This window comes from Apis cerana, linkage group LG1 (assembly GCF_029169275.1).
Source record: "Apis cerana isolate GH-2021 linkage group LG1, AcerK_1.0, whole genome shotgun sequence".
Lineage (NCBI taxonomy): Eukaryota > Metazoa > Arthropoda > Insecta > Hymenoptera > Apidae > Apis > Apis cerana.
The window spans coordinates 8,783,692-8,811,195 of NC_083852.1; the positions used below are offsets into that span (position 1 = coordinate 8,783,692).

Here is a 27,504-nt window from a genome sequence, read left to right on the forward strand (position 1 = left end):
TGCAATTGATTGCAATTGATGCTTAATTTAAAATAAATTATAATAAAAATATATTTACTAAAAAAACTTTTTTTTGTGTTTATTAAAGAAATTAATACCTATAATTATATGCCAAATTAAAAGGATTGTAATTTTTTATAACTAAAATAAGTGTTATATTAACATTTATGATTTTAATTATATAGTGATGATTTTTAATGCAGTTATACAATATTTCAGTTGATCAATGTCCTTGCGCCTATATTTCAAACACGTATAATTTCACGTAAATTGACAGTGCCAAATTTCGTACAGTGTGAACAATAATTTTATGTGAAAATGAATTCTATAAATCTGATTTATGATAAATGAAATTCATATAGATATACATTAAATTATAGTTGATTATTATTTTTATGGAATATGTAAAAAAATGATAAAAAATAACTATTTATATTCATTTTTGATTATATATACATTTTTTAATCGTACTTGACATATGATAAGTTTTTTCCCGCGCTCTTCTCCATCGACTATTTCTTCCAATTTTTATAGATACTAAATATTTTTAAATAATTTTTATCTTTATCTATTTTATAATTTTTTTATAAAGTTTTTTTAAATAATTTATAAATTGTTTATGAATATCTGAGAAATAAATAATTTTTTATTAACTATTTATTATTATTGTAATTATATTATTTTTATTATTGTTATTATAATTATATGCTTATTGTTTTAATATTTAATAATATGAATATTATTGTTGACAAAAGATAAATATATTTTATTTATGTTCTATTTTTTTTAATTTAATTTAATGTAATAAATTTAATAATTTTATAATTTAATAATTTAATAATTTTTATTTTATTCTTTTTAATCTAACAATATTTAAACTTTTAATATTTGATTATTTAATTATCGATTAGCAATTTTAATTGAAAATACTATATTTAGAAAAAAATTATTTTATATATATATTTAATTGTATTAATATTATTTAATATAATTATATTAATTATATTAATGTAATTTATTATTATAGTTATAATTATACTTATAATATCATATATTATATATATATCGATTATTATCATAATATTCATATATACAATATATATATATATGTATGATTCTTTTTTTATTTAAAATTGAATGCTTATTATCTATGAAATTACAGGTAATCATGATTCTTTTAAAAAATTGTATATGTAATAGTATTAAGTTAAAAATTTAAAATATAATTAAGTTAAAATATTCATTTTATAATTCATTATCATTAAAAATAAAAATATTTTTTGCATTTTTCAGGTTTTGATAAAGTTGTTGTTAAACAAGAACATCCTGATGAAGCGGAAATCCGAGAATTGGCTGCCAAAATGGTGGAAGCAAACAAGGCGAAAATGGTCAGCGGGATACCAGGAACACCGCAACAACAAAGGCCTCCACAATGTCTCCTTCCACAATCAAATCTTCCTGGTATTTTAGGATATTTGAATAAACGGCCGGCAGATTCATCAACTGCTGTAGCAACGAAACCTCTTTCTACTGAAGGCAAAGTACCGCCTGATGATGAGAGTCAACGAGGACGCTTTGGATGGACAAGCTTTGACGATTGTCATATACCATATATATTTCGCTCTGGCGAAAAGTATTGTGCTGTACGAATCTTAGAATCTAAGTTGTTGAACAAGTACCTGAGTTACCTACACTCGGATATCTACAGTTGTACGTGTATAAGAAGTTATTATATTACGGAAGCGGAAAGCAAATTATTCACTGATATAAATGTGAAACATTGTGAGAATCAATTTGGAAGAGAACCATTTACATGTAAAGACCTGGTGGTTCGACTTTCGGACGCGAAGGAGTTTTATACATTTTTGGACGTGTGTTATACGAAATTAACAGCAGGCACGAATCCTAATGTATCAAGTGGGCATAAAGCCGATAAATGTGGGTTCATTCGAATAAACAAGGAATCTGTAGTACCTTATACGGTAAAAGACGGTCTTCAATATGTCCCTTTGTTTTACTTTGAAGGCGAGACTGAGAATCTCAAATTAAAAGCGGAGAAACTGGAAGGTTGGGACTTGTCGTATTTAAAGTTTTGTTGCAAAGTACAGGGTATTCGTAATGAATTGTTCGCAAGTGAGACATGCTCGGTGATTAGTTTGAATGATATTAAAAGTTATTTTCCTCCCGGTACGGGATTCGAGGACTATTGGCCGACTAAAGTGATGGACTCTCAATTATTAGTGAATAGCAAAGGTGGTGGTAGCGGTGGCGGTTGGACAAAACAACCTCCGACACCACCGGCGACAAAACCAGTTTCCGTACAAAATAGTGCGAATAAAGCAGCGGTTAATGCACGATCAACGCCTATGCATAATATGATACCACGTGGATCTGTCGCAAATACATCGCAAGTACAACGTGTCAGTCAACCCAGACCTGTTACAACGACCCATCCTGCGCATTCTTCACCAACAGCACTTCCTTCCGGAAGATCGAATATTGTTACTCAACCAATGTTAAACACCGTGCAAAGTGTTAATGGTTGGACGGGTCTCGTTGGTGGTCAACCTACCTTTCAAACAGCACTTGTTTCTCAACCTAGTTCTATAATACGAATGCCCTCATCCTTAAATATGCACAATGTAAGTTTTTTTCTTTTAATAATATATTTTTTTTAATAATATAATAAAAAATTAAAAATATTTAATATAAATTTAAAAAAATATTTTTTGGTGTGTTAGAATTTTAATAAAATATTATATAATAAAAGCAATTATTTCAAATAATCAAATCAAATTAATTTCTTATTAAAATTTTAATACATATAAAATTAATCTTTTTGATATTTACTTATTATTTAAAATAATAAGTAAAATCTTCATTTCTTTTTTAAAAAAATTAAATTTAAATAATAAATTTAAATAAAAAAATATTTTTAATATAAAAATAATTTCTTTAATAATGTTTAATTTATGTTTAAAGCTTTATAATTATGATTAATTATTAATTATATTTTTCATAAATGATAGTATGAAATTTCATATTGTAGCAAATATCGACACCACCAAAAAATTATTCGCAACAATCTAGTAGGAGCAGAGGGGGTGGTGGTAGTGCAGCAGCTCAGTACCCTGGAGTATATCCAGTTACAACTATGCAGAATGTTGCTCAGGCTCAGCCACCCCCTCTTGTCAGAGCAACAGTTCATTCCAGTCAACCTAATCTTGGGTAAGCAATAAAAGGGTTTCTTAAAGCTATGTTTTAATATATATCTATATATGTTTTTTTTAATTAAAGCTTTAAAATATTCAAGGCAAGAATTTTTTTATTTCTAATGTTAAGCATTTTCTCTTACACAGCATTATCAATATTTTATGCTTGCTTTCAGTTTAGTGATTAAAAACAGTAAATTATATATTAGATGTGAGTTTAATATTAAAAAGCACATTATAATAAAATTTATTCAAATCTACATAGCATATATATATATATATATATATATATATATACTATACACATATAATAATACACATATACATATAATACACATATACATATTATTTTCTATTAACAGTTATTTATTTCTTATATATATGTTTTTTAACTATTATTTGATATAAGATATGATTCCATCATTATTAAAATATAAATTGATTTTTTTATTTTATTTATATTATTATTATAAAAAATATTCTTTGCATTTAATACTCACATTATATATACTTTACAAATGCATATGAAAAGTTTGAAATAGCTTTATTTAAAAAAATGATCTTAATATGATGTATAGAATAAAATGAGCATGCAGTGTTAAATTTTAGGGAAACATTTATTTATTTGGCATATATATTTATATTTGCAAAAAAATTATTATTTATTATGTGGAAAACCTGCACTATAGCTTCTTGCATTTGTACATACAACGTATGATTTTTTTGTATAGTTATCCAACCTATGGGAAGGATGACTGGTGAGTCCCTGTAAAATGTACTATAGTCATGATTACTACACAAAAGTAAGATAGCATGCACAAGAACATTATAATTAACAAATTTTTGTTATATTATATATTTATATACAAATCTATAATAATTATTTATTGCTTATATTGCCTTTTCAAAGAGTACTTCTATTTCTAATTTTTTTATTCTTTTATTTATTTATATATATAATATATATAATTTATATGTATATATAAATAATATATATATTTATTATATTTATATATATTATATATATACTTTAAATGCATATATTATTATATATGTATCTATTTATTTATTTTATATTTTTTAAATATATTTGTTTATTATTTAAAGGTTTATTTTTCATAAGAAATTTTTATTTCTTATAAATTATTTAATAATAATAATAATAATAATAATAATTTTTTAAAAATTTTTTTCTTAGAATATTATTAAATGATATATTGATATAAAAATATAATTTTTTTTTATTATTATTACTTATATATATTATTAATTTTTATTTTTTATTTATTTTGTTTATTACATAATGTATTAAATTCAAATTTTAATTATTTTCTTTTTTAAAATATTAAATAATAGAATATTAAAATTCATATAAAATGCAAAAGTTTTTGATGTTTTTTATTATACTCTTTATACATAAATATAATAAATCAGTGTATACATTTTGTAGGGAATCTAATTATAATGATTAATATCTCATGTACATATTTCTCTTCATATTTTTTTAAACTAGTACTTTTAAGTTTTCTAAACTGTTCAACAGTGTGTAGATTGTTTGTATAATATCATATCTTATAATATTATATCATTTTGCAATTTTATTAAGTACTGTAAGTCACATAATTATATTTAAAAGTTTTTTTAAATTTGTATATTTTTTTAAGATTTAACATCAAATTTTTCTATTTTAGGGTTACATCAACATATACTACACCTACTTTAGGTGTACCAAATGCTGTTACAGCAAGTACATATCCTCAAATGCTTGGTTTAAGTGAACAAGTACAAGCTCTGATGCCATCACCTACTTCTGTATCTACATTGTTGCATCCACAAAGGCATACACCATCCGTACATAATACATCTCATACAAAATATCCACCACCATTAATACCAGTTAATGGTAGTAATAACAGTACCAGGTATAAAATTATTCATTTTATTTTTTAAAATATATTTTTAATAAAAATTGACTTAATGCAAAAGAGATAAATAAATAATATTTTGTTCTTATATTAAAGTATTTATTTTTAGGGATTCAAGAGGTAGAAAACCACTAATCCCAATATCAGAGTCACATGTATCAACCTGTCAAGTTCAACCTTATCAAATTCAAAAAGCACTTGTAGAAGATAAAATGGTACCTTGTATTAATTTTAAACCATATATATATTCTGAATTATTGATGACACTTAATGACTTCGTCGCTCAGTATTTTCCTGCTTGTGACATTAATAGTTGCCGGCAAGTCCTTACAGATGTTTTGCATATAGATTTGTATCAAGGAAATAGGTAAGAAAATGTTATTTTTTGCATATATTTATATAGAATCTTTTTAGCTTTAAAAATGTTATAAATATATTTTTTTTTTATTTATTCTATAATATATTATTATATAATACTTTAAATAATATAAATGTTTTCTAAAATATTTTAAAGGCTACAAATGAAGATGTTAATGGAAGCAGGAAAATGTTCGTCTTTAAATGAAGAATTACCACTAATACAAGTAAAAAATATAATGAAATATATGCCCCAATTGAAATATATGTTTAATAGAGGTGGTGAAATGGTGATGCCTGCACCTGCACATTCCTCCGAAGAACATCCTGCCAAAAAACGTCAACGCACCAGCTAGGACTGGCTACAGCCTTACTGGCCTACTTATGATTATTATCATTCGGCATTTTGAAAAAGCCGATTACTTTGACTCATATGTAATAACTCAGCATTATTAAATGCTTGAGAAAATTGGATTAATCTGTTTTGACATCATGTGTCAGAAAGAATGCACATAACCGAAGATTACCTTTTATTATACAAGGAATCTGTGACATACTGTGAGCTATTTCTTTCTCCAAAGTGTATCTATTGACAAGAATATGCTTGTAAATAAAACTGAGATGTATAAAACTAGTGCACAGTTGGCAATTTAGATATGCTTTTATATATTAAGATTATTAACATTTTTCTTTAAGATTTCGTTTATAACTAGAAGTTGTTGAACGAAAAGCAAGCAAAAATCATAAATACTGTAATTATCAAGATCATTCCTCTTTTTTTTTTCTTCATTTTACTTTTCTACCTCTGCTATAGAGTATACTACTTATGTATACTATTTCTTTATAAATAAAATGGGTTTTAATCTTAATGTGATTCGGAGAAAGAAAGTGCTGCTGTGCGATAATTCATTAACAAAACCGAAATGCTGCTATGGGTTGTTTAAAACTTACCTATAGAACATGATAAACGGATATCAAAATTTGGCATTTGTATTATATTTAAAGAGACGAAGGTAATGCTTCTTCAAGTTCCTAGCTATTACTAATATGTATCCTGATAATTGCTGAAAAATAATTTAAAACTGTTACTAATTTTCAACAATGGTTTAATATAAATTGTGACGTAAGTTCAGCAAAACTTACTAATGTAAAAATATTCTAAGTTTTGAATGTTGAAATCTCTATTTTTAAAGTTCACTTGTCAAAAACACCGTAAACAGTGATGCAAGATTGAGATATTATCAGTGTGTAAATATCTAAGTCAATAAAAGAACTGCAATTTAGAATATTATTAAAAATATGACACGTATTAACAGTCAATGAAATACGTAATACCAGTGTTTATGAAGGCTTTATAATTGTTTCAAATGTGAGTACAATCATTCAAAAAATGTAATTGATTTTATTTTATTTTTAATAAAACCAACATTATTATTAGCAAAGTATTGTTAATTATAATATAGAAGATTGTGTAAAAAAAAATATAAATTTAAATTAAACTATAAAAAGAAATTGTCTTATTTCTTTATACAAGCAGTTTTCATATTTATTATTTGTTAAAATATATTTCATAAAGTGAATATAAAATGTAACATAATTTAATTTATATAAAAAAGTGATATCAGCTTGCAAGTACTTAAAAAAGAAAAAAAAAAATAGTTGGCAAAATTGACAAACCTGAGATAGTCTTCCGTTTTAATCATAATACATATGAAAGAAAATAATTTATGTTTATTTGTAATTGATTTTTTATTTGTTTAAATAAATGAAAAGTAATACAATATGTAATTAAGAAAAATAAATTCATGTGTATTCATATGTTAAGCGTATAAGTACGCTAATCTTAATTGATTCTGTTCTCGAAAAAAGAGGCTTAAATTAGTATTACTGACTGATTAATTTTCACATTCGCTATTACTATTACATGAAACAGAAAAAACTAAGTATATATATGCAAAAATATGTATATGTAAAAAAATAATTCTAAGAATAAATTAATGTTGACCATCCATCATGGATTTTCCATATAAGAAAAAGGCTTAGGCATCCTGTTACGGTGGAAATGGTATATTTTGTTATTTATTAATTATATTTAGTCATATCACAATTTCAAAGATTCTATTGCCATTAAAAAGACTATGTACCATAGACTGGTGTCTACTTTTTTCTAATATTAATGAAATAAAGAAAATAACACAAGAAATTCATGCATAAAAAGTATTCATTGAAAAAATCTGTACAATAATAAATGTGAAGTAATAATATTATATTTATTATTTAGATTTTATAATTTGTTAGATGTTCATTTTTATATTTTCATAAAGAAATTTAGAAAAAAAAATATAAACATTTATATCATCATTTAAATCTTAATTTCAAGCACATGTGTATATAAGACACTGTAGATATTGTATTTAATATATTAAATAAAATGTCAATAATATTAATTGTATTATTTTATTTTTTGCATTATATTACACATGTGTTATTGTAAATTATAATATTATAATTTTTATGTTTGTACAGATAATTGCAATTAAAAAATAAATAAAGCACTATAAAAAAAGTGTATTATATTACAGATTACATAAATTGATTAATAAAAAAAATACTTAAATTGGAAGAATTTCTTGAATTATTTCAATAAAGATTTTAATATATATAGATTATTAATAACACAGTGTTACTCCAAAACAGAAAAATGTATAAAATATATCATCTATTACACTCTGAAAAAAATGTACAGAAATTAGTGGACCCAGTCTAAAAATTAGAATTTAATTTTTAGTATGTTAGATTAGAGCATTTATTTGATAACATGTTAATATACGTGTATAATATTTTATCATACTATCATCTGTACATATAAATCATAAGAATTAGATATACTAGACATTTCAAATAAATTCATGATATAATTAATAAGTGTTAATTATTTTACATTAAATAAATTAATTTGAAAAAAAATATACTACTATTTAAAATATATCGATATTATAATATAATAGATTTATTCACACAAACAATAAAAAGCATATAAATCAAATTATCTATTTTAAGTTTCTAGATCTAAATGTTAATTAGTGTGCGGTGTGTTCTTAATTGTTTTTTAGTCCAAATTGCAGTATTAATTTTAAAACTTACAATATAATATTACGCTCAAGTGTTAAATGCTATTAAATTTTAAATATAAAAAAAAATTAATAAATATTTTCTTTTTACAGACTTTATATTATTTCAAATTTAAAATGTTGTAATTTAAGAGATAATGTAATAATCAGATATATTCGAAAATAAAAAAAAGTTGGTTTATTAAGTTTTAAATTTTTAATATTAAAAAAAACAATTTTTTAATTATGGAATTTTCTTTTAAATGCCGCAACATGTTAAACGACACTCAGCTGTACCGGAAGAACGTCATAAGCATTTGAAAGGTTCAGTGCTGACATCTATGACGAAAGCAAACGAAATTACACGAGATTAGCCGAAGTAGTCAGTTGCGGTCGCCATTTTGTCGGGTAGTCATCGGGTACGTCGTGTTTCTTTCGGGTTGCTGTACTTTTTGAAACAAGCATCGCCGAAAAATTTGGGGTCCAGCACTTTCGTTTGCTCCCCCAAATGGCTTGTTTGAACACCCTTAAGCAGGAGATTAAAACTCTTGAGTCCGTCTTCCCTAAGAGCCATGAGAGATTTCAGATAATGTCTGCGAGTGTGGACGAACTCAGCTGCAGATTCGTCGGTAAAAATGGGAAGAAATACGAAATACACGCCAATATTACAGTAAGTGTAACAAGCATGAATATAATTTAAAATAGTAAATTGATACGGAACTATCGACAGTATTTTTCTGTTTATATGGAACCATATTAAATTTCATTGCTGTCTGCGACCGGACAAAGAAACAATAACACTCATGTTGTTATTTGGGGCTTTTGACAAGAGCCATGCCCGGGAGCACGTATACCGTGTCCTTTTTATCCCTATTTCCTATCTATTTTTTCTTGTTGCCCTATACATTTTGTTGTAGTTACGATCGATTCTTTCTCGCCTCAATCAGTCAGTTTCCGTGGAGATTTTCAGACGAATTAATATTGCGGTAGAGGTCAATGTATGTCACAAATAGAGGGTAAGCCCCTCATAATGGTATCTGTTCTTTATTCGTTTATATTTGCAAAAAAAATCTTACAAATTTACAATTACTATTGTTGAGACAATTATATCACAATTGTATGAAATCAAATTACTTATTAATTTAATGTATATTAGATAATATTTATAGATAAATTAGATAACAATGAGCATATCCATTTACGTTCCTCTTACCGTTGCCATTGTTTGCTTCATTACGAAATTATCTTCAATTTTTATTAAATATCTTAAAATTTTAATATTTAAATGCTAAAAATAAATAATTGTTTATTTTATATTGCATATTGTTTAGAATTAAGTTCATTAATTTATATTGAATAATTTTGGAAAATTCAAACTAAAAGTTTATTATTAAATTGTGTATCCAATAATCATCAAACGTAATCACATGTATTTAAAATATTTGTGTTCTATGTTTCTTTTATTAGAAATTCATTATGAAGATTTTAATTATAAGTTTAAAAATTATATTAAAAATAATATTATTATAATAATATTTCTCTTAATAAAAGTTAATTGTACTATTTTAATTGTGCTTTGGGTTTGATAAAAGATATTTAAGTTTCTTTTTCTAAATTTGTTTTTCTTTTTATATCAGGATAGAAATTAAACATAAAAATTTAATTCAAAAGTATTAATATGAAAAACATTATTATTTTTATCTTATTTATTTATTAATTAAAAAATTAATAATTTTTGTCTATTTTTGCCTCATAACGCAAATACGGTTTAATACTGCTAATTAATTTACGATTCCTGTTATGCATATGTATGGTCGTAGCACTGACGCTGAGCTAACTGCAATTGCCGATAAATCCATATTTAAATATCGTATATGTATTCATGATAAATATTCGCTATATAATAATCATTTAATGTAATTTTTTATTACAGAATTATTATAGAATATATAGAATATATCCATTTATTTTTATAATAATTGTTTTATAATTTAAGAATTTTCGTATATTGTTTTGATCTCAAAAAATTTTTTCTTTTTTAAACTTCTTAAATTTTTATTGTTCTTTTTCTATTATATAGTTTAATTATATATTATACATTGAATAATTCTCATTTTTAATAATTCTCTCATTTGTTAATAATTCTCATTTTTTTTTAAATTATATTTATTTTTTTTCTATTTATATTTAAAAATAGATAATTATCTTTTTTATTATTTAATTTTTTATGTGAATACTTCATTATATTTATAGATTTATATTTACGTAAAATTTTATTTATTAAGATATTTTTACTTAAAATAATAAATGAAGCTTTAATTTTTTATTAGAAAAATAAAGGTTTTCTATAATTGCTTTTGAAAATTTTTCTCTATTTATTTTTTTTCACTTTTTTACCATTTTTAAAATAGAGTTTAAAAAATTTTTTTAAAAGTTTAAATTTCAAAATGTTGAAGTAATTATTATATATAAAATTATTATATATAATATAAAAAATTAATAATTATTAAAAATTATATTACTAAAAATAATTATTAAAATTAATTATTCTTATTTTATTTTATAAACTGATCATATGATTTTTGATGAATGTTACAGGAAACCTATCCTTCTACACCACCAGTATGGTTTGCAGAATCAGAAGAAACAAGTGTTACAAATGCGGTACAAATTTTAAGTACTACTACAGGCCGTGACAACCATGTTATTAACCAAGTTGGGATTCTCTTGAAAGAATTATGTAGACTTCATTCATTACCTGAACCACCTGATGTTGAACGGTTAAGGACAGCTTTGGATCCATTACGTTTAGGAGGATCAAATGAAGCTACAGCACAAAGAATGGAAGCTGAAGATGCTGAAGATATTGAAGATGATGAAGAAAGTGATGCAGAAGAAGATCTTCATTTAGATATGGATGAAGGAGATGCCAATGCAAAGAGTAAGGTAAATAACAATATTTGAATACAAAAATTTCTTCTATATGTGGATTATATTTGTGTTTAATTATTTATCCTATATTTTTAAGGGTGAAGAAATAGAATTGGAACATCTTGCAACATTAGAAAGGTTGAGACAAAATCAAAGACAAGATTACTTAAAAGGATCTGTTTGTGGCAGTGTGCAAGCCACAGATAGACTTATGAAAGAATTGCGTGATATTTATCGAAGTGACAGTTTCAAAAAAGGTATGCTATCTTTAATTTCAAATTTGTAATTTTATTAAGATGTTCTAATGATATAAAAATATTTAAATTTATTAATATATTTAAATATTAAATTTTTAGGAATGTACAGCATAGAATTAGTAAATGACAGTTTGTATGAATGGAATGTCAGGCTGATGTGTGTTGATCCTGATTCACCTTTACACAGCGATCTCATACTTCTAAAAGAAAAGGAAGGCAAAGACAGTATTCTTCTTAACATGCTTTTTAAGGTATGTTCTTAATTCATAATTTATGTTTTTATATAAATTTGTATATAAATCAAAATTATTGATTCTAATTGTATTTTAGATAATTAATATATTATCACTTTAAAGAATTTGTTTATATATCTTGAATATATTTTAATTATATATGATATCAATAGATTGACAAATATTTTGAAAATTTTATTAATTCATATGACATTAATATTCTTTTATATATAAATTTTTTTAGATTAAAAAAAAAATTTTGTTTATTTTTATGATTGCAGGAAACTTATCCATTCGAACCTCCCTTTGTTAGAGTTGTGCATCCCATGATCTCTGGTGGTTACGTTCTTATAGGAGGCGCTATTTGCATGGAACTTCTAACAAAACAAGGTTGGAGTTCAGCCTACACAGTAGAAGCAGTCATCATGCAAATTTCCGCAACCTTAGTGAAGGGAAAAGCACGCATACAATTTCAAGGACCGGGTAGTGCTAGCAAAGTATGTGGGCAAGGTCAATATAGTCTAGCACGTGCACAACAGTCATTCAAGTCTCTTGTACAAATACACGAAAAAAATGGTAAGAAATTAATTTTATTTTTTATTTTATTAAATTAAGATTTTATGTAAATAAAAAAAATGCTTAATGGAAAAAAATTAATATTTTTAGTAATTCTATATTTAATTATATTTAGTAATTCTATATTTATTTAAATAATGAATATAGGTTGAAATATATAAAATGTTAATATATTTATGAAATCTCTAAATCTAATAATAAACATAAAAATTATAAAAATATATGTTAAATCTTATTTATTAAGTTATATGTAATTTAATTCGTATTAGATGAAGTGAAGATAGAAATAAAATGAGACAACTTTATCCATTTTATTTCATTTGCTATTTATTGCTGTCTCCGTTTATCTCATTTATTTTGTTTCAATTTTATTTCATTTCTACTGCAAATTTAAATTGCTTAGCTTAATAAATAAGTTTCAACCAATATTGTTGTATGATACTTTTATTTTGATCTCTAGAATCGACCCTCCAGAGAGGATGTCTCATAAGTATATTAACATCTTGCATTTTTATTGTTTATTTATTTTTTTCATGATAATTAAAGTAATGGAAAAAATTTTTTTTTTAAAATTACGTTTATATTCATATATGATATATTATTTAGTTTTTACAATCTTATATAAATCTGTTGAATAAAAAAAGTCTTTGTATTAAATATATTTTTAGTTTTTAATATAACGTATTTTTATTTCTTTCTAAGAATTCAATTTACAGAATTACATTGAATATATTGTTTTTAGAAGGTTACAGATAGTATTATATATTTAAATATTCTTATAGGTTGGTTTACCCCTCCAAAAGAGGATGGCTAATGAACATGAATCACGGAGAAAGAAAAGTTTGTCGCGTGCTTACAGCTGAGACTTTAATTCGGTGTGTGCCCAACAAATAATTGTTACGATAATGATTTGATACACAAAACACAACATTAACTAGGTAACTTAAGATACTGAATTAATCTAACGCGTAATTCCTTTGATGGCTGAAAAGGCTGCCGCGCAAACAGTGAAGTGTTTGATTCTGTATGCATAGATTTTTCAGTAATTAGTGATTAGATCGCCAATCGCATTTGTGAGATATAATCATTTTTATCTGGAATTGATTCTTACGTTCGGAATTACTAAGAATCTTAATTATTCCAAATAATATTAATCTTAGTTCTTTTTTGTGAGTACACATGTTGTACGTACGTACGAAACAGTGTAAACATTCTGTGAAATGCGTTTGCGCAATCCGTGCTTCCTTCCTTTCAATAGAAGGAACAGGATGGTTAGCAACTTAGATAGTTATATTGACAATTTTTCTAAGTGTTTTTTTTTTTTATCATTGTGAGCTTTCCTTTGTTCCATTCTATCTAATTGTATTTTAATTCTTTTATTCATTGTGCAATTCATAAGTAAGTTGTTTGGATATATTTGTTAAAAGTAAACAGTAAACGAATCTAATGTAAGAATAGCGATGTTTCTGGGGGTAAAGCGAGTTTTGCTGTTACCTTTTGTATTTATTCGATACTTCATTTATTAATAAATATGATTCAATGTGAACGAGCACACAACTAAATCATCACATTTTGAAATATAATCTAAAATAAAACATAATTTGGAAAATATTAATGTCACATATATTACTTTAAAAGATATACTATTAGTTATAATTTTTTCTTTAAAATTTCATGTATTACAAAAATTAATAAAATAACAATTCATTAATGATTTAATTTTTCAGAATTATCAGATCATAAATTTTTTTTGTATTAAAAAAAATATATAATATATTTTTTTTTTATTAGATATTAAAACAATAGATGTACATATTTCAATGCTTTTCGTTGCTCTATATATTTCTTAATTATTCATATTTAATTTTTAATTAGATATTATTAATTTCATTCGAAAAGATTTTTACAATTTATTTTAATTTTCAATCATTCTTATAAATAAAGAAACATAGCAATACTAGTTAATATGTATTTCCTTAATATAACTAACTAAAATAAGAATTGTATAGATGTATATACACATTTCATATATCGATTCTTTTTTTGAAAATAATGCTCTTTGAACATTTTTCTTTTTTTTTCTTAAATTGGAGAATACAAATGCACAAAATAATAAAGAATTAAGATTTGGTTGTGTGTCTCGTTTAATGTCTCACTTTTGTTATATCATTTACAAAGCGGTTGATGTGCTTGAGATTGATATGAAAGTTTGGTCTGTATGTTGGGCGTACGCTCAAGCGAACTTTTAGTGGTATTCTATATACATATATATATATATATATACATAAATATATATCGTGACATTTATTTGCAATCGAAGCTCTATTTGCATGACGTATTGAACGTAAAATTGCGCGAACGTGAAATCGTTAAAATTTCTTTGTGCCACAGTAGAGTTTACACTGGCCAGTTAAAGGAAATGACGTAACAAGCGAACACGCGTACATTAAAGGCACCATTAGGATCGCGAAAACGAATTACCGCTTTTTAAAAAAAAAAAAAATTATATACACATGTATTATTGTGCACATGTATTTGAAATTTATGAGACTATGCTATCCTCGTGCGTCTTTCTTCGTGAAAACGTTTTCTTCTAACTGAACAAGTATCGTTCCCTTGTCTATAAAAGAAACAGACAATTATGGACTTCCGGTTCTTTTTCACAATGACTTCATCCCTAGTTACGATAGTAGTCATAAATTATCGTCGCTGTATGGCAAAATCGATGGCCAAATTATTGCGTATATGTTTATTAACAAGCGAATTTCTACATTTTTAAAACGATTGCTTTCATATCCTCGAGATATCTTAATTCCACTCCCAGAACGTCTATGCAACATGTTTCGTACATACATACATACATACATACATACACACATACACACACACACGCACACACGTACCTACCTATTTACCTACTTACCTATCTATCTACCTATCTACCCTGCCTACCCTGCCTGCCTGCCTGCCTGCCTGCTTATCTGCCTGCCCCACCTGCCCACCCACCTGCCTGCCTGCCTGCCTGCCTATCTGCCTGTCTGCCCATCTATGTGCCCACCTGCCTGCCTGCCTGCCACCTACCTACCTACCTACGTACTTACCTACCTATCTACCTACCTATCTACCTATCTATCTATCTACGTACCTACTTACCTACCTACCTACCTACCTACTTACCTATCTACTTATCTACCTACCTACCTACCTACCTACCCATCTACCCACCCACCTGTACTTATTTACCTATCTACCTATCTATACGCGCGCGCGAACATACACACACAAAATTACATTCAAACGAAAATACGTGCACATAAAACACATTTCATATTATATAAATACACACTGATATGTTTGCATATTATGCATTCATAACACATGCTCCCCGATTCGTGTATATAAATATACATATTCCGTTCCTTGTGTTTCATCTTCGTACGTTGTATATATGCAAATTTTTATCAATCAGTCGGTAAAACACGTTTGAACGGCGAAACATTCGTTCGACCACTGCGCTGTTGTGTCTCGGAAAAGTTAGAAAAATTGGAAAATTCGAAGAATTTGAATCATATATGAATTTCAATGAAGAATATTCTTTAGCTTATCGTATATTTAATATTATAAGTAATTTCTTGACTTGACACACCGAATGGGAAATATCTCAGTATATCTCTGTGAGATTGTTCAGGAAACAACAGTACGAAGATGAAGCGGTACATATGTTATTGGCAATAACGCATGTACGATGCATCCGTAAATATAATTATTATTGGAATAATCGAGCGGAGTAGCATGGGTCAATAGTTTCTTTTTTCGTGGTGTAATTAAAGGAAAAAGAAAAAAAAGAAAAATTGTTTGTGAAATTCGTGCGAGCAGTTTCGTAATAAAATCTAGATTCTTAAGTATAGGTGTACAATCAATGAACTCATTGTCAGTGGATATCAATGATTTGTACAGCCGCGCCTGACTGACATTGAGTGATGGTTGTTTTGACGACGTTAACCGTTATGTTCTTTGTCGAAAAAAACATAAAAAAAGAAAAATAATTTCATTTCTCTCGCGTTTGTTAAGTTTTCTTTCCTTTTAAGAATTTGCGAAGCGTATATTGTAAGCAGCCACGTGGCCTGTATATTTTTGCTACAAATATCGTTAGTAGTACCGTTTTTAAAAATTAAACGTTCTTACGTTTTTTTCTTATTATTATTATAACAACGATTATCTCGATTATTATTATCTCTTCTTTTTAATTCATTCGACGTTCTAAAAAATTTAAAAAGGAGAAAAAAAAGTGCTAATGAAATATTGACGTAATAAGATCAATCGAAAGCGGATTATATTTAATGGTTTATATCAAATCGATGCTAATTTTTCATAGCTGTTAAATAAAACGAAGATCTTCATAGATGCAAAAGTAATGGGAATTTTTGTAAAAAAAAAGCACTGGCATAGAACAAGTATTTTTTATCCAATTAATATTAATATTAAATAAAGTATATGCGTATTCAATAAAACTTCTACGAATTTTCAAATCAAAGTTTTAATTTCTTTATTTTATGTTTTGTAAAAATATTCGATCGAAATGATAATTTACAAAATTATAAAATATGGATAATAATTAATATAATGAGATAATGAGAATTTTATAAGAGATAAAAAAAAATATATATATTTTTTTTGAGTTTCGATTTTTCTTATTTGACAAAATTCTCCTCACTCTTGCATCGATATTATAATATGATTTTCAAAAAGGAAATATATTGTTTTTCTTTGATTGAAGATGAATGTCCTTTTGGTAAATACTTATGTAAAAGAAAAAAAGAAAAAAACGAGTTTCTAAAAGTTTAAACGAAAAACGGTGTAAAAAAAAAGTTTAATGTTTATCGAATCAATTAAAATAAGAAATTTTCTTTTTAGGTAACGAGTGTAATTTTTGTATTTGCAATATGCTTAATGGATTTTTAACTTTTCATAATGATTTTACAATGAACTCTCGATTCGAAGACTGCTTAAAATTCTTTTTGCGTTCCTTCTTCCATTCTTAAGAATTATTGTTGTTAATATATTTTATTTTATATTATTCAATTGATATTAACGAGTAACGCAACACAAAATGATCGGCCTGTATCGTATTAAATATATTTTTTTCACTTAATTTAAAATATAAAGCGGTATTCCTGATTAAAAAATGACAGGATTTACGAACGTAAATATATTTAATTTTCAAATGTATTTGTGGCAAAAATAGTAGAATTTGTTATTAGATTTTTTTAAGTTCTCCTTTGCTTTCGAACAATTCCAATGCCGTTCTGAACGTGGTATCCTTCACTCTTCTTTATATTTTTTTTCTTTTCTTCATTTATGGAATATTTTCCAGTGAAAAAAACAGATGATCTTACAAACAGAATATTGCACGAGATTGTACAATATATGCAATCTCTTTATATGATGTATAATCAAATAAGAGGATTAAACAGTTATTGTTGTTATAAATTATGCATTTAAATCACACGAAGGAATCGTTCATATCATGCGACTAATCGCCACGGTTTATAATGATTATTATAATTTTGTTGTAACTGTTGTTTTTGATTATTATTTAATCACCGGTTACGAGTATATAAATCTTCTGTACTGTTTATTACATATATATATATATATATAACGTCACTTAATTCACGAGCATTGTACTTTTTGACAAAGGCTTTAACGAGAAAGAGCGTTGTTCGTATCGAAAACGGCATCGAGAATGATATTTTCTTTTTTTCTTTTTATTTTTATTAATTTTCCTTAAAATTCCAATGCCTTTAATAAATATTGATCGATGATTTTTCATGTGAACGACGTTCTTTGGATATAAAAACTTATAAATACGACTTTACCCCTGTCCACTGTATCTGCCTCTGTACCTTTATCCAATTAATGAACCAAACACCAGTCGAATCGGTTGATCGATTGGTTTGCTTCATTCGATCGTTAATCTATAAAATCTATAATCTTAAGATGATTTCACGTGTCTTAAAAGGAACGAGAAACAAAGTACACCGCCACATATGTACTATTTTGCCGATTTAAGTGAACGATATTTCGATATTTCTAGTATATTTTTCTCTTTTCCTTCTATCTCTGTCCTTTTTTCCTTGATACACCGCGGATTTTCCATTAAGTTACGTTCAATTATCATTTAGGAGAATGCTACGAAACACAGAAAATAAAGAATTTTAATAAAAAAAAAAAAGAAAGGAAAAGAAGGAAAAGATTCTGATGTGAGTTATTTTTCTTTATTTCCTATTTCAAATTATTTATTTTCTTTTCTCTGATCTAAATTTTCTTCTATTAGATGGGAAAAATATTTTTCTCATTGTACATATTATTCTTTAGTTTCAATTTCTATAATTATTTTGATAATTGTTAATAATTGCAAATGGGATATTTGAATTCGCAATTGGATTCAAATATTTTTGAATGGAAAAATTAAAAAATTAAAAAGAAGATTAAAAAAATTCATTAGAAAAGTTTATAATAATGGTCTTGTTAAAGACAGCTTTGTCTTTCTCACACACTTGCTCTGTTTTGATTTTTCTTCATCTAAGACAAATTTAAAATGCTTATAACTTAATATGATAAACTTTAATTCTTCTTATAATAACACTTCTTTATTAACATTTCTTTATATCAATTTTTGTGTTTTGACTTTTTGAAATGATCATATGTGATTAATATGTAATTAATATTGTTACTCTCCGCGTATTTGAAAAATGTTAAAAATTTTTTTAAATAAGTTTATTGTTAGAACTAAATATTAGAAAAAAGTGAAAGAATTTTTATTTATTTCTTTTCATTCCAACTAGGATACATACATGTATCTTGTAAAGTTTGAAAAAATTTTTTCACGAGTGGTAATGATATGCATACATACACATAGTCGGTTCAAAGTTTAATGTTAGAACTTTCCATCTTCACGATAGGGTGAATAGAATTCAAATTTCGGAAATCACATCAAAACATCCCCTATTTCTACTTTCTTCGAGTTTCTTTTATGGAACTATATTGAAACTATGATCGGTGAAACTTTAGGAATTTAGAATATATTTTCTTTTTTATTATTTGAAAGAGTCTTTGAAATAAAACGTTTTTCGAATAATAAAAGTTTGTTATATATATATATATATATATTTTCTCTTTATTGCAAAATAATATTTCTACTAGATTCCATAGAAATTTATTCTTTCTTTAAGTCTAATGAATAAATAAAATGACGATTAATTATTTAATTTAAAAAAAAGAAAGAGTAAATAATATTATTAATTAGAAAAAATATAAATTAATTCGTGCTTGAAAATTGAAATTTACTTTTTAACTCGTATTTCTTAACTTTTTCGTAAATTATAAAAAATATCTAAATTTTTGAAGCTTATAACGAAGAAATTTTTATAATTATGCTTTTTGTATTATATTTTTGTAAGGAAAAATAATAGAAAGGAAAATAAAGAATGATATTCACAACTATAATTTTTTAAAGAAAAAAAACAAAATTGTAATTCCCTCGAGATACGTAGACATTCATAAATACTTTAAAAAATTAAATTAAATAAAAAAGGGGAATCATTGTTTCATTTAATTACGTACAATGGGGGAAGTGTCTTCAACATTTTACACTAAGAGGATAAGAAAAGTATTGGTTTTGAGCGAAAGCATTCGTTCGAGGATCATTGGCGGATACGTAGTAGTAAAGAGAGGAAAAAGTCGGCCAGTAGAGAAAGTTGGTAATGATCATACCATCCTAAGAGATTGTTACCACGAGTGGAATTCATATATGAAAGTGTTCATCTTCCCCTTCTATTGCTAATGAGATCTTGCATTTTTCTCATCTCGAATTGTTCTTTAAAAACCAGCGATCTTTGTATTTTAAGATTATTATAATGTTATTGTTCTCATCAGAATTATTGATTATTCGTTAATTCTTATCGGTTGTGTAGTAAATAATAGTGTACTAGTAAAATTTTTCTTTTCACGATAAGAACGTTTTAGATTGTATTTAACAATTTTTAAATTAAGAAATCCAAATAAATAATATAATAAGAATTCAGAAAAGCATTCTGACAGAAGAAGAATTCGCTCATTCTGTCTATTTTTGTCTTTAACGTTCATTATCAGTATATTCTTGTTACTTTTTTGTTAGTTTCAATGTATCATATTTTCTTTTTTTTTTATTATATATCGAACTAGTGTGATCTTCTGCCAATTAGAAAAATCCGTAGTGATAAATAAAACTAAAATAACATTCAATATGCAACATCTGAGTCTCGTACAATAATTCTGTGACATTTCTAACAACATGAATCGTAGATATTTTTTATGAATTTTGTAATGATATTCTTAGATTTAGAGAAAGATTTGCCGTGTTTGAATAGTATTTACAGATTGTATATAGACTTTTGAACTTATTCTAATAATAAATATCTAATAATAAATAATTATATTATATTTTTAATTCGCTTTGTGAAAGTTCTGTGGATCGATAAAAGTATTTTTGCAAAGATTCGTAATTTAAAAATACTTTCCAATATTGAAATACACTTTCCTATATATTTTTTACATTATTTTAACCTTTGTACGCAAGTATTTAACCTTTTACTTGAGATCAATGTTATACTCTCAAACACGTTTATCGAATACCTCAAAATATTTCATATTAATTAACTGATGAAAATGCACTTGCACATATTCGACCAGAAAATCAAACGCTTTCTCAATTAAACATCAATTATCTATAAAATTTCAACCAAATCATTAATTTAATTACTCGAATTTTCGTCCTTGATCTCTCGATCCCTCGAGTTTATCGTTACGAAAAAAAACGAGAAATAAAAAGACTGTTCCCCGAAGAAAAGATAAGAAAAAAAAAAAGAAAAGAAGGAACTCGATCATTCGAATCAATCATCTCATGTCCCAGTCTCTCTTTCACGTCAAATGACATCGATATCATCGGACTAAGTTTCCAAGGGAATCGATTCGACGTTTAATGGTCCAGCATTCGAATCTCATCACACGAAAACCAGCCCGAACTTACTCCTTATTGCTTCCGCAGCGATGGTCAAATCCGTGGCGGGAAACTCGGTAAATTGTCAGACTTGCTGGCTACGTGGCGAATGAATTTGTAACAGCACCGTTAGGCCACTGTTAGGGACGAGTTTCGATGCAATCAATCGGTCGAGTTGCATCCGTGGTAAGGGAAGATGCAGCTTTTGGCGCAGAGATGCACGCGCGTGGTTATTGACTAGCTAGAAATAATTTATTCGAAATTTAACAGTTTCTTCGTTGAGTTTATTACGTTGTAAATAATTACGATACAAGATGGGCAGACAAATTTTACAAAAAGTTAAGATATTAGTTAAGATTCATCTTAGATAAGAAATATCTTCTTTATTCGGCAATTTCTCGTTTCTTTCGTTTTTAAAATAAAGTGATTTTTCACCATACATTCTGTTTTCTTTTTATACAATTTAACCATTTGTTGTAGAATAAAATAATAAATACGTGATATTTGGAGAAAGAAATCTCAATATTTTTGTACATCAACTTTTATATTTGTTTCGATTTCTATCTCACGAATTTTAATATGTACTCTGTACATATATACTTCGATTTCATTTCGATTTGATACTTTTGTGATGTAGATATTTTCAAAGTTAGATTTTCAAATAAATGTACAGTTTGTTCTTTCTTAATATGAAACTTAATAAAATACAAAAACTTAAATGTGAATAATTTAAAAACAAAATTATCGCTTATATCAAATATAATAATTCTCTTTAATCATTACTTAATTGAAAGAAAAGATAAAAATATAGGATGATACTTTGACTCAATATTTTACCAAATATTTAACGTAGAAAATTTATTCCAAAATTTATTATCAAATCCAAGTAACCATTATGAACGACAATGAGTGAGCCTTCTGATCGCTGTGTATTTAGCCTTGCCAGAATTCACAGGAATCTCGGTACATTGATCTCTCTGTTTATGACGTCGTGTTATGGACGTGGCCGGATGAGGGACCATACATGTCATGTCGGCGACAAACGTTGCTGATTTTCTCGTGACCTAAACGTGGTTAATTCTCACTTATTGCCCGATTTTCATTTCTCGGCTATTCGTACGATTCTATTCGTCGATAACGTATCATTACGAACGGCCAGGTCAATTAATTTAATGACGAAGGAACAAGAGACTTTCGCCTCTCTGTCTTGTGCGTGTCTTGTTAAATTAAGTGTGATTAATCCTTAATCGCGGCCTGCCTCGATTTCTGCGTTTGTCTTCGCCTCTGAAAAATATCTATTAGAGAAGTTTCAATGAATTATCACTGATGATCCACTGACTTGATTGTAAAAAAAAAAGATAAGCATAGATTCACAGGAATGATTTAAATCTAAATAGCGAGAAACAGCAACAGAATATTAAATGATTGTTCGTATCGATGACAATTTGTATTGAGCGCGTAAATTTAGATACATTTGAATATCTGTTTCAAGATATTGATCAGTCCAAAAACGGATATAAAAATCTGAGAAAATATGTAATGTATAATTATTTTAATACTTTTATTCAATTTATGAAAATGATCGAAACGAATTGAAGTTATTATATATAAATTATTATATATAACCGATAAATGATGATTCAAAGGTAATATGGATCCAGTGTGATGATCGTAATAAATTTTAACCTAATTATAAACTTATAATGATTGTATAGATTTGAAGAATGTATACGTACAATTAAAAAAATATAATGAAAAATTACGATTCGGTCAGAGGTATCGACTCGTAATCTTTCTCTTCTCGAATTCGTCTCTCTTATTTCATGAACGGAGGATTGGTGTACACGTGTGTGTACGCCAGCGCACGTAGGTGGATGCGAAACGTACAGTGGCTAGGGAAATATCAACAGGTGTAGTCAGTTGGTTGTTTCGCTTAATCGGTTTCTATTCTGTGACGGAGAATTTCTAAGCTCCACTCTGTAATTCGTGATACCTCCCGAGGGAATACACTCGATTCCAGTGTCTTGACACACGGATATGATTATCTGATCGGTTTTCGAAACGAAATCTCGATCGAAACACCGATTCCAAAAATAGACAAGAGTAGAGAAAAATTTTCATTATCACGATCTCTCTATTATAATTTCCTATTTTATTCGGGGATCTTTCACATTTTTCACAATGATCCAACGATTCATTTCATATTCCTGTCGCGCATACCGACATTGCATAATTATCTCGCGCAACCGAGTATACATCATCTGAGATCGACACCTGACATCCTGTATATTATAGGATAGACGTGTCTCGGAAACGGTGGACAACTCGGTTTATCGTGCCGTATTGTCCCTCTCTGGATTCCCCTTCCATCTTGCTACCCTTTCCTATATTCCACGTCCGTAATCGAGTCGACCGTCAATCACCAGGTATACAGATTATACAGATAAAGATATGATGGCGTGAGAGCATGAAAGTATTCATAACCATTCGGAGGAAAGGGAATGGAGGCGAAAAGAAGAAGATAGGGGTAACAGAATGCGTGGAAAAAGGTTGGCAAATGGGGGTAAGTTGTTTGGCATTCATTTGGCCGAGCTCATTCCAAGATTGAATTCCGCAAAACTGGCTCCGCCACCCTGTTATAATTAATTTATAATACCTCTAATTACGCGGCCATGTCGGATGTGGCTGTCCCGACATTTAATTTGTTCGCTAATTAAACAGGCTTGCGCGCCTTGCAAGAGTGGTTGTCTTGTTCCTCCGCTTTTCATCCGTTTTCTCGTTTTCCACCTCCTTGCATTCGAGTATACGTTCAGAAATTGATGAACACTCATCGTTATTTTAACAGCTGCGTCGAGATCTTATTTGTTATTTTCTTTTCGAAAATTTTTATTCCTTTCTCTCTTTCTTGAGTTGAGGAGTAATTGAGGTCTTCTTGATACGTCGATCTTTCTTTCTTTTTCTCTTCTTCTTTTTTTGTATTAATTCAAACTGTTTCGTTTAATTTACCTTCCTATTCGATGATCCTCTTTGACGCTCGAGTTTAATTTCCTATGGGAGTTCATGGCCACTTTGCAAGTTCTGTTGGTTTATACCTTATTCTGGGGAAGTGTGAGGTTTCATTTTTTTCTTAAATATATAACAATACCTTGGGTCGTTTGTTTGTCGTGGCTAAAGGAAAAAAGACTTTATATCTGTGAATAAATTATGGAAATTTATCTAATTGGAGTTTCTATTTACGAGTCAAAGTGTAAAAGATTCTTATTTATGATTCGTGTTACGGGAATAAAATATATAAGACGTAACAAATGAGGAGATTATTTTTCTCACGTATTCTGATTTCTTCTGAATTGAATGAGAAATGAGAAACTCTTGTAAATTTATGATACCAAGTTTTCTTATTTATTATTAAAGTTTGACGTATGATAGATTTTGATAGATTTTGAGATGCGATTGGATGTCAAAATGAATATAAATTTGATAAGTTGGATTTTTAACAAAACCCAACAATTATTTCATATGTTTGTGAGATGAAAAATCACAGTAATATCGAGTGATTTGGTCATTTCAAAAAAAGTTGAATATCGTGAGAAATGGAATACTTTATATTTGACCTGGCTACTCCTTCCTCCTTTTCATTATCCCCATAAATTTTAACTTGTCGCGTATCTATGTTAATTGTACGTCTGATTCGTAGAATATTCAACGTACTCATTGTAATTTCATCACAAACTCTTCGTGTGTAATTCTCAACTTTTAATTGGATTACGTATCTGTAATTAGATTGCAAGTCGTTACTATTTATCGTTGTATTAATTATTATTTGATAATTACTTTACAAAAGAAAGAGTAAAATTATGATTATAATAAAAAAATCCTTAAAGATTTCTTTAATTTTTATTCAATTAATAGAACAATAAATATTCGACGAATATTCTGCAATAATAATATGCATCGTATTTATAAACAAACTTTTTCCCACAATTTTGCATATGTACATATAGTCGCAAGTTTAATGCAAAACGATGAGAAATTACTATTGAAGTAATCTGCAATTGCACGTTACTTGGAAAGCTCTTTCGCGCAGCTTTCAGAAACTTTGCGGGTGAACGAACGTTTCAAGTTCGGATTGGAGTTTGAATCGAACTCGGCTTCATCTTGATCGCTTATCGATGAAACGCGGATCCGAGGTTTCAATTCGAAGGTGTGGCGATACGTAGAAAATGTTCATCGGTTAGAGAAAATACTTGTGAATTGATTTTTGGTTAATAAAAACCGCGATACAGTTTTAATCCTTAAATGTTGCCGATATTTGTAGATCATTTCTATCCAATTGAAAGAATATCGTGGAAGAATGTGATTCGTGATTTTTATTGAAAGTTTATACACATGATTTATTTATTTTGTTATGTTATATGCACAAAAGTTTTTAACGCTTGTAATTAAGAGTAAAACGCACATTTAGAAAAAATAGATATCTCTTTTTTTATTTTATTTTGTACGTATATTTTTTTAGAAAATACAAATATATAATTCAATAAGATATTGATTTTTTTTATCTTTTTTTTTCAATTGTAAATTTTTAACATACATTCTTCGACAAAAATATTTAAATATTTTATACTTGGTTTAATTTCACTACGTTTCATATTATTTATATTTAATGTTTCAACAAGCATGGTATTGTTTAATTATTAAATATGTTAGTTTTGATATTCGTTTTTTCGTACGAAAATCATTGATGTTTTAAAGAAATTTTAAAGAAAATTTTTTTTTATTATAATATTTTAATTCTTGAAATATACTACTTTTTACTTCTCTTTTTTAAAATCCTCCACTTTGTACGAAGTGGCTCATAGATAATGGAATTATTCACGGGTTTTACAGTTAAACAAAGAGTAATATAGTTCTTCAGAATTTCTTCTTTGCTCTGGATCTTGAGCTAGTTTTCTTTGAAAAGAATTTCTTAAAAAATTTCTTTCGTATTTTTCTCTCTCTGATCTTGGCACTACTACATTTTATCCTGTTTAAATTATCAATAAAGAACTGTCGACATTTCTTCGTTTACTTTCTTTTTTTATTGTATATAAAAAAAATTAAATTTATGCATATTTTAATTTATCGAGAAATATATTTGTATATTACAATATCTTCCAAGTCGTAAAATTTTAATTTTTTCGTAATTTTTTAAAAAATTATTATTCGCATAAATATTTCCAATATATTGAACTAGAATTTTTTGTTTTGTTATTTTATTTTTGAATAATTTTAATTATATAAATATATTATAAATATAATTTACATTGAATGTATAATTATTATATGTATTTTATATAAGCAATTATATACATGATATACATATGTATAATATATATAATATAAATTGATTTCATGATATAAATGTTTGATTTTGATCGTGAAGGAATTTCATTTAATATGTGCATAGATTCGATTTGCGAATTTTATTTTTATCTTTTATAAAATTAATGATATTACATCGAACAGATTAATTAAATGAAATATACCAATTAGTTAATCGATATGATGAATGTGATCGTTTTAAAATTATTAAAATAACAAAAAAACATTTTTTTAATAATTTCATATTTCTTATTCTTTATTTCGTAATAAATTCATTAATTTTGAATTAACTTCTTCTTAAATAAACGTATTATTTCTTACATCAAATCGAAAATGTTATTATCGTTTCTATCATTATTATCTCCTGTTTGTATACTTCGAAGATATTTAAAGTATTGAAAGTTTTTCGCTTACTTTGATTGTTTACTCACTATCGACTTCATTTTTTTCTTTTTATACAGTTTTCATTTTGTTTTGTTCATTATTGCTTTTAATTTAGACATTG

At 26.6% G+C, this 27,504-nt stretch overlaps 2 protein-coding genes and 1 long non-coding RNA gene across 9 annotated transcripts in view; 2 read left to right on the top strand and 1 right to left on the bottom strand.

Moving 5' to 3' along the window:
* LOC108002540 (uncharacterized) overlaps positions 1 to 7,006 on the top strand; it is a 14,382-nt gene extending 7,376 nt beyond the window's left edge. For 3 of the 6 annotated variants that reach the window (XM_062082347.1, XM_062082355.1, XM_062082340.1), the window contains exons 2-7: positions 1,294 to 2,642; positions 3,050 to 3,228; positions 3,944 to 3,970; positions 4,904 to 5,134; positions 5,247 to 5,504; positions 5,652 to 7,006. In XM_062082347.1, coding sequence (XP_061938331.1) covers positions 1,294 to 2,642; positions 3,050 to 3,228; positions 3,944 to 3,970; positions 4,904 to 5,134; positions 5,247 to 5,504; positions 5,652 to 5,850 — 2,243 coding nt within the window. In that variant the 3' untranslated portion in view covers positions 5,851 to 7,006. The remainder of the gene's footprint in view (positions 1 to 1,293; positions 2,643 to 3,049; positions 3,229 to 3,943; positions 3,971 to 4,903; positions 5,135 to 5,246; positions 5,505 to 5,651) is intronic. The other 3 variants (XM_062082354.1, XM_062082362.1, XM_062082352.1) reach the window with 1 other exon arrangement.
* A 1,973-nt stretch (positions 7,007 to 8,979) lies between these two features.
* LOC108002565 (ubiquitin-conjugating enzyme E2 Q2) lies at positions 8,980 to 18,691 on the top strand. 2 transcript variants are annotated; one of them, XM_017064310.3, is made up of 6 exons: positions 8,981 to 9,274; positions 11,203 to 11,550; positions 11,633 to 11,792; positions 11,892 to 12,043; positions 12,307 to 12,601; positions 13,384 to 18,691. In XM_017064310.3, the coding sequence occupies exons 1-6, from the start codon at positions 9,113 to 9,115 to the stop codon at positions 13,413 to 13,415; spliced, it is 1,149 nt and encodes a 382-aa protein (XP_016919799.1). In that variant the 5' UTR covers positions 8,981 to 9,112; the 3' UTR covers positions 13,416 to 18,691. The 2 variants fall into 2 exon arrangements, with proteins under 2 accessions (XP_061938388.1, XP_016919799.1); XM_062082404.1 differs by lacking the exon at positions 13,384 to 18,691 and having other exon boundaries at positions 8,980 to 9,274; positions 12,307 to 12,678.
* Positions 15,094 to 20,686, bottom strand: LOC133667017 (uncharacterized). The gene is made up of 2 exons (XR_009832082.1): positions 15,703 to 20,686; positions 15,094 to 15,524 (listed from the first exon to the last, which is right to left on the bottom strand). It is a non-coding gene; the product is annotated as an uncharacterized LOC133667017 (long non-coding RNA).
* Between the last annotated feature and the right edge of the window lie 6,818 nt (positions 20,687 to 27,504).